General features: G+C 36.2%; 2 protein-coding genes across 2 annotated transcripts; both read right to left on the reverse strand.

Annotated features, from left to right (window-relative positions):
* Positions 1-297: 297 nt before the first annotated feature.
* Positions 298-2,632, reverse strand: LOC133832432 (CDP-diacylglycerol--serine O-phosphatidyltransferase 1-like). Its single transcript, XM_062262776.1, has 3 exons — positions 2,258-2,632; positions 1,995-2,118; positions 298-339 (listed from the first exon to the last, which is right to left on the reverse strand). The coding sequence occupies exons 1-3, from the start codon at positions 2,530-2,532 to the stop codon at positions 298-300; spliced, it is 441 nt and encodes a 146-aa protein (XP_062118760.1). The 5' UTR covers positions 2,533-2,632.
* A 171-nt stretch (positions 2,633-2,803) lies between these two features.
* LOC133832433 (CDP-diacylglycerol--serine O-phosphatidyltransferase 1-like) lies at positions 2,804-4,097 on the reverse strand. Its single transcript, XM_062262777.1, has 5 exons — positions 4,094-4,097; positions 3,615-3,694; positions 3,360-3,476; positions 3,098-3,182; positions 2,804-2,919 (listed from the first exon to the last, which is right to left on the reverse strand). Exons 1-5 carry the CDS (start codon positions 4,095-4,097, stop codon positions 2,804-2,806), a joined length of 402 nt encoding a protein of 133 aa, XP_062118761.1.
* Positions 4,098-8,134: the final 4,037 nt, after the last annotated feature.

Below are 8,134 nucleotides of genomic sequence, written 5' to 3' on the forward strand. Positions count from 1 at the left end.
AAAAACTTCATAGATTATTATGCAAACATGTGTTTATGAAAAAACACACATACATTTGTATAAAAATATGCAGTAAATTCAAAATAAAAGATTTAACATACTCAACCATAGATAAATCTTTAAAAATAATTAGTAAACTCAAAACAGAAAGAAATATGAAACACACAAGTTATTCTCAAAAGTAAAATAATCAAATTTACAAACCCATTTTTAAATGAAAATAAAATCTTATCTCGGCATCACTCAACAACCCAGACATTGATATGAAGAAGACACCACCCTTTGCCCTTTGAGCCACTACCATGAACCCTCACCACCACCACCATCACGCCTACAAACCTGCATAACTCAAACCCAAACAGAAGAAAAATAATTAGAATAGCTCGTCCACAACCAAGAACCATCGTCAACCCAGAGGAGGAAAAAGAGAAAAGCAGATAGAATCAAACTTAGTGACTGAATTAATAGAATCAATTATCATTAAAGTAATGATACAAAAGAGTATATATACAGAAAAGACCAAAACTAATAAAGTAACTAATCTACAAAATAACAATAATTAGTTACAATGAACAACTAACTAACCAAAACAGTTAGTGTTGTTGGGAAAGCATTATATGGGCATAATTGTTGTAATGTGATATTTTAGTGTAATATATAGGCATAATTGTTGTAGTGTTGGCATAATGCAGAACAAAATTTCTAATAAATGGTCTGAATACAAGCGGATTTACAGAAACATAGATAACAAAATTTAAAGCATTAAAGAGATCTGCCTTTGACCAAACACCTTAACTACAACCACTATATAGCTAGAATAAACCCAGAAGAAAAACTGGTAGGAGCTATGAACTAGGCTCATGGAAATTGGGAAAGCAAATAAGAGTTTAGCAACAAGCTATTAAGTTATTTTCACCCTCATCATCAAATAATAATATTAAGATTGCCAAACAGATGCATACAACAATATCCTCTCCTGGACATGGAAATCAGATATCAATAGCAGATAGTAATACTGAGGAATATAGACTCATTGCCTGATATGAAACAAGAGATTTATTTTAAATTTTTCATTGATATATAATGTATGGTTGATGTTACATGTATATATCCATGTATATTATATAGATCAAATGGTACCTAAAAATAAAAATCAGGTGCTCCATTTTTGCAATTGTTTCAGTTCTTAATTTGTTTGGTTACTGCCCATTCTTGTTATTATACGTTAGGTACTTCATTTATTCTTTACTTATTCTGTTCTTTTTTTTTTCTTTTGGATTAGTATTAGTTTTGGATTTGGAGTATAACATTTTTTAAATATTTTAAGAGCAATGGAATATCAAAATTATATGCAAGGTTCAACTTCTACATATAACAAGTTTTCTAGCAATTATTTTCTAGCCAAATGAAAAGTTGCCATGAAAAAATATTGCATAAACAAAATGCAGAAACTTGTTTGAAAACCTCAAACTATGCACTTTGAACATGCACTTGTGATTGCTGCAACAATGCTTGAATGTTACAATCCACGTGTTTCAAAAGTTACGATCCATACAAATTCTTAATCAGAGAAAATAATTTAGATGCATAGAGAACTAGAAGAGAACACAATTCCACCAATAAAAGTTTGGAAAACAATTACTAAACAAAAATACGGGGAAATAAATGCCTATCCAACTTTGTTTGGCAAAAATAATATCCTTAACAATTCGGACAACTTAAATATGTGGAGAATGAGAATTACTGATGAACTATACAAAACCAGTATGATAAGGATGTACACTGTAACTGTATATATAATTATATATATATTTGGGAGTGAGACTGCTAGCAATACTCTTCTTCCTAATCTCTCTCTCTCTCTCGTTTCTTAGCATGTAGAAAAAAAAGTTAGTATCCTAATACTAAATTATACTGAGCCCCCTATTATTATTGTTATTATTCTCAATATACTGAGCCCCCCTATTATTATTGTTAATATTCTTAGTAGTTACATCGTTTGATTGATAATAGTTGCAGAGTAACATACCATGTCCAAACTTGATGCAAATGAGAAGCTCTACTATGCAAATAGCTAAGGAAAGCCAACAGAATGCGCCGACTTTTTTCACTGGTTTTCTGCAATTTGGACACAGTGATTATGAAAAGGTTAAAACCCTAGAAATGGTAGGCCAAGAGGGTATATGAATTCATTTTAAGAAAAGGAAAATGATGTGCTACTAGTGATTATGTCAGATAGAGAAAGAGGGTAGTGTACCTGTCTTGAAGATATGAGTTGTACTCGCGGATTGTAGGAATTGCTATTAGCCACCACAATATCAACCTATACACAATAGCGGGGTTTCGAGGAGGAATCCACAAACAGAACTTCAGAAAAAAGGTGTTGAGCTCTACTGTGAGGAAGACGATACAAAGACTAACAACTTGAATGAAACGCCATGGACCAAGCAGGGGATTCCACTCATCTTTGTCCCACTGAGCTGGTGTAAATTGTTCTAGTGTTCTTTTGACCTGAGTCAGTAAAAAATGCATCTAACTCGGTGTCAATAACAAAGGTTCACAAGAAACAGAAAATGAGACATGACAAGCAAATTTCTTAAGCTAAAAAGTACAGGGAATCCATGATTTTCTGTTTACATGGAAAAAAAACACACTAAAACACGTATTTCTACTCCAAACAATATGATCCAATTTTCAACTTCTTGCTACAACTTAGTAACTCTCCATTAAATATTCAAAACTAAAACACCAAAATCAGGGCATACTTTTTCAATAATATTAACTCTCCATTAAATATTCAAAACTAAAACACCAAACTTAGAGCATACTTTTCAATAATATTAGGCTGATGGCTTATCCCAACCCACTTGTACGTTTTTCCATCAAAGTACCTAACAGTATGCATTCCTGCCCAGATACCTATAGCATACACACCAAAAGAAACTTGTCATAATTTGCACAGAAAGCTCATATAGCAGACAATGAAAAATTATAGCCACAATCTTCTTAATATTGTAGAAGAAATAATTGAAAACTATGACTACGGATAGAGCTCAACAATTTATAAGCAGAAATTGTTAATAAATTGAGTTCTCACCAAACCAGTTGCAGATCAAAATATCAAGAACAATACTGTCCCACCAGCATTCATTAAAATTTGGTAGCATATGACGAAAGGTAAGCTAAAAATGCCAAGATAAGCTTTAATATACAGCCATAACCACCAAAGCACTCAAAACACACTTGTCGGAAACATAAAAGACATTTTATCTCCGCTCAAAGAAGGAGAAAGCAGAACCAATTTAAATAAACTATGAAAGGCACACAATAAAACATATTATATTTGTCAAAGAACTAACCTCCATCATCTCAAATCCAATTGATAGCACCCAAAGAAGAGGCTGATTACGAAGCAATATAGCTTTACCCCACCATCCAATAATATGAGCTAAAACGAATTCATCAAAAAGTGTTTCCTATAGAAATTAAAATATTATAAACATAGAGAAGTCAGAAGTCTGCTTAACTGCAACATAGAAGATGTACACAGTACACCAAGAGGATACGATCATAGAATATCATAAGTAAATAGATTATTGAAGAAGAAATCATACATAAACATTATTAAACCTGCTTGTAGGATTTTTAGGAAGATATATGCGGCAATCAGCTCCATAAGATCTTTCAGGAAGTTCTGCACGTAATTACAAAGGCAGAATTCCAAAGTATAAACAATCAGCATAAGCTTCTCATTCAACTGATGAAAAATAAAAGAATTTGCATAAATAATATGCAAAGTTAAATTTTGCAAGCTTAAACTGCATTACCAACACCAAGATCTAGATGGAGAAACTTCATAAACTATCGAGCATCATCTCGCTTCTGGAAAGAGAGAAAATGTAAAGTTGTTACCATAAGATATAAATAAAAAAAACAAAATCATAGATAAATGAATAACTTCAAAAGGCTTAAAAAATGTGATAAGAATCTGAAGTAGATGACTCTAGAGTGAATCAAAAGAATGCTTCTCCACAAATTTTTATGCTAATTCTTTTGCAAAAAAATAAAAAAAACAGGTGAGAAAAAATCTTACCCATTCGTTATCCTTCAATCCCCGTCTATCCCCGACCTTGCACAAGACACAGTCGACCACCACCTGCACCGATCTAGCCCTCACCACCAAAGCACCGTCTAGCCCTCACCACCAAATCTAATAAAATTGAAGAATACTTGAGAGAGAGAGCTAAATACTAGGAAAAAAATTTGTTTATAGTTACCAAAAAATCACAAAAGAAAAAGAAAAATACTGAAAGAAATAATTCATAAATGAGAGAGTGATTACCAAATCTACTCTTCACCCGTCGAAGATCACTGATGCTTGACCCTGCAGCATCTTCTCCCTGGCTGAGATCCTGAGTCCCTTGTCGTCGGTGTGAGGGAGAGAGGCACGATGTCGTCGGTGTAAGGGAGAGAGTCCAATGACTGGAAACGGAGTGACCGAGAGATAGAGAAAGACGAGAGAGAGAAATAGAGGAGATTTGAGGGATGGAGGAGATATGAAGCTGAGATTTGAAGCTGAAGCAAGGGATTGACATCGAAGACACCGTGGCCGAAGAAGAAAACGAGTGGCCGAAGCCGAAGCAGGGGATTGACCTTTTCTTCTGAAAACGAAGAAGGAATTAGTCTGAAAAAATATAACTTTTACAAGTGGCAGGCACCCAAAATAAATTACCGCCTTTTTTTTCTATTACTTTGCCACATATATATAAGTGCCGAGATGTGCCGAGAGGGAGACAAGCCTCCATCGCGCAAGCCCAGATGAAGGCTTGGGGGGTAATTGTTATTCCCGTTTCTTCTCGCATGTACGGATCCACTCTGAAAGTCCATGGGCCGCTTTGCTGGGAGTTTAGACCCAGACCGTGCCCATTAGGCGAAGGGAAAACTGGTATTGGCGGCCCAAGTCTCGGCAAGGCCTTAAGGGCTACCGAGAGAGTAAGACGGGACTATTGTCAGGGCAGGATGTATAAACCCGAGACTACGTACTGAGATGTTCCCCGAGGTACGGTAAAGGAGGTCGCGGCTACCAAATCCAAGATTGGGCTGGGATCTCTGTGGGTGAACCCGGGTCCTGGTAAATGAAGCGGGGCCCTAGTAAATGGAGGGGGACCTTGGTAAATAGACCGGGATGGGTTGTTTGAGTTTGGCAAGATAAAGTGTCCGAGATACTAACATCGTCCCATGAAACATGGGGTGTTGTCCCCACACTTCACCTGCAGAAGAGACTACCTCGGGATTGTACGTCATTGGTTCAGAACTGTGCCGCCACTACTCTGACCGATCTTGTCCTCCAAATCTTCCTCGTAGCCCATAACACCCAGACTGAAACACCAGTCTGTTGCATGTCTTAGAATAAGATATTCTTTGGGCTGGCCTAATGGGCTTTGTTTAATGTATGTTTATTATTTCAATCCTTTGTATTGGGCTCCCATCGGAGAAGCCAATGGTATTTACACTCTTGTTGGGCCCGGACTAGCTCGGCCCAAGCCCAGTGCACTCATGTGCCTATAAATACGAATAGTGGTGCACTGAGGAGGGGATCCGAGATTTTGATTGTAAGCAGTTACTCTACTCAAACTTGTAAAAATCTCCATTGCCAAAAGTTCCCAGAACTCTAATACAACTGTCTCGTGGAGTAAGGCTCATTAACGCCCCAACCTTGTAAAAACCTTGTTTACTTTTATTAAATCCTTTCTTTTACGCTCTCTAATCTTTCATAATTCTAGTTTCTGAAAAACTCGGTAAACAGAATGGGCAGGTCAAAGTGGCATTCATACTAGTAGTAACTTGAGGAGTGACTGCCTCAAGAACATGGTCAAAGTCCTCATTTGTGGGATTATCCAATTGAAAAGGAGAAACAAAATTCTCTTGGAAGATGCCTTAAATTTCATCACCACTATCCACTCTATCCTCGTTATCATTTAGAAAGCTTAGGATAACATTTTTCTTCTTCGTTGAGGATGCACATTTATTGCAATAGGACGAGTTATGATCACCAAGCCACAACCAATTGATTTTAGCCCGAGCAGCCCCATACTTTTCCTCCTTATAGTAAAGCACAAGTTTGTTTTCCACCTCCCAATACTTTTCCTCCTTATAGTAAAGCACATCAAGTTTGTTTTCCACCTTATGGTAATGATTCCATCTTCCAACTTAATGATGAATGATCGAGAGCAATTGGTTCTTTTTTCTTATCATTAATATCTCTTATACTACTACGAAAATGGTCATTTGTTACAGTTCCCTACTGTAAAAATTAATTTTTTGTGTCAGTTTTAAAAGTGACACGAAATCCCATGACGCAAACCACCTTGACATTTGTGTTAATGCCCAACTTTCACAAACGCGGCATTTGTGGCAATTCTCCATTGATGCAAACGCTTATCATTTGCGCCAATGCCTAACTGCCACAAATGCCACGTTTGTGAAAGTTGGGCATTGACACAAATGATATATTAAAAAGAAAAACCTTGAAAAACCACCATCCAACAAAACTGTCAAACCCAACCCTACGGCGACCCTAGCCACACGTGAACTCAACACCCCACATGCCCAACTCCCATGCACACCCAGCCCCCCGCGGCCCCAGCCTCACAATCCTGACCCCAGCCCCTCATTACGCGAACCCCCGACCCACGTCTTTGACAAGACCCCTGAGCTCCGTCGTCGCCAATACCCTCAAGCCAAGCCATCGCCAAGACCCCCAAACTCCGACGTCGCCAATACCCTTGATCCATGCTGTCGCCAAGACCCCCGAGCCCCATCGTCGCATCATTCGCCTGGGCCAAAACCCCACCATTTGTGAGAGAGAGAGAGAGAGAGAGAGATTCCATGAGGGAGGGACAATACGAGAGAGAAGAGAGAAGAAAGATGAGAAAAAAGAGAGAAAAGAGAGGCTGAGATAAAGGTAGTAAAGAAAATTAGGTTAGAAATTAAATTGGCCTCAACCCATTTTTTTAATATAAACGCATTAACATCAGTGGGACACTGATGCAAATGACATGGTTTATGATAGTGCTCCACTGATGCAAACACTCCTCTTAACAATGTCACCGAGCCACTAACACAAACGATTTGGTGTAGTGTATATGATGTTGAAAGCAATGCTGATTCTAATTTGAGAGGTTTGATGGAACATTAGAGACACTGTTAAGGACATGGGGTAGTGCCAACATAGTCCACGTCACTCACCCATGCTTCTTCAAAATGAAAACGATGTTGACGCAATGCCAAAAAAGGAGAACAATAAATTGGCTAAGAAGAAAATTTGGTGAGATGTGCTCTATGATCCGAACCATAATAACTGAGATGATAGACATTAAAATGAGGGAAGAAAGCAGCCCATTCCGAATTGCAAAGCAAAATATATTAAAATAAGGTTCATTGTTAAACTAATATTAAATATGTAAAAGTTTTTTTCATTTAAATTACATAATATATTTTGGAAAAAAAATATGAAATGAAGGATGTTTTGTTCATATTCATAAAAAAATACAAAAACAAAAAAAAGAACCCAATACTTTTTTAATCATCTTACAAAATAAATAAAATATTTGTATTTATTAAAAAATATATACTTTAAAAAATATATTATACTAAAATAGTATAATCTCATCGATATTAATTTAACCACTCACATTCTCCCTTAAAGCATTGTGGAATTCAATATTGCGCCCATTTGGGAGTTTACTTTGAATAGTATAGGATTTCCCAATTGAGTACAATATACTCGTTTCTAACATCAAAACTTTATTGTACTCTTATTTGCTACTGTTCTGCCGAAAAAAGGGCTTTGGCGCAAAATAGCCTTTTATTGCACAAGAAAATATAAAAATTTTCATTCTATGACTATCATTTAAAAAAAAAATGATAACTATTTGAATAAAAAAAAAATCTCATTCTATGACTATCATTTTAAAAAAAATGATGATTTGAATTTTGTAGAGTTTTTTTTTTTGGTTAGTTTATTTGTTTTGTTTAATTAGCATATCTATTTGTTTGGTTTGTAAATCTATTTTTGCTTTTAGTATATTTATATTTCCTTATGGGATGTGTAACACCCTACTAATCAAGGATA

This window comes from Humulus lupulus, chromosome 4, assembly GCF_963169125.1.
Source record: "Humulus lupulus chromosome 4, drHumLupu1.1, whole genome shotgun sequence".
Lineage (NCBI taxonomy): Eukaryota > Viridiplantae > Streptophyta > Magnoliopsida > Rosales > Cannabaceae > Humulus > Humulus lupulus.

Bases quoted from the DNA above. Each gene is read 5' to 3' on its own strand.
- LOC133832432 (XM_062262776.1), bottom strand. From the start codon at position 2,532: ATGCATTTTTTACTGACTCAGGTCAAAAGAACACTAGAACAATTTACA. The intron at 2,119-2,257 runs GTACACTACCCT...TCCAAATTGCAG, and splicing joins AACTCATATCTTCAAGACAG to AAAACCAGTGAAAAAAGTCG. The intron at 340-1,994 runs GTAACTACTAAG...TGAGTTATGCAG, and splicing joins ACTATTATCAATCAAACGAT to GTTTGTAGGCGTGATGGTGG.
- LOC133832433 (XM_062262777.1), bottom strand. The intron at 3,477-3,614 runs GTATGATTTCTT...TAATTTCTATAG, and splicing joins GCAGGTTTAATAATGTTTAT to GAAACACTTTTTGATGAATT. The intron at 2,920-3,097 runs GTGAGAACTCAA...TGTATGCTATAG, and splicing joins TTTGATCTGCAACTGGTTTG to GTATCTGGGCAGGAATGCAT.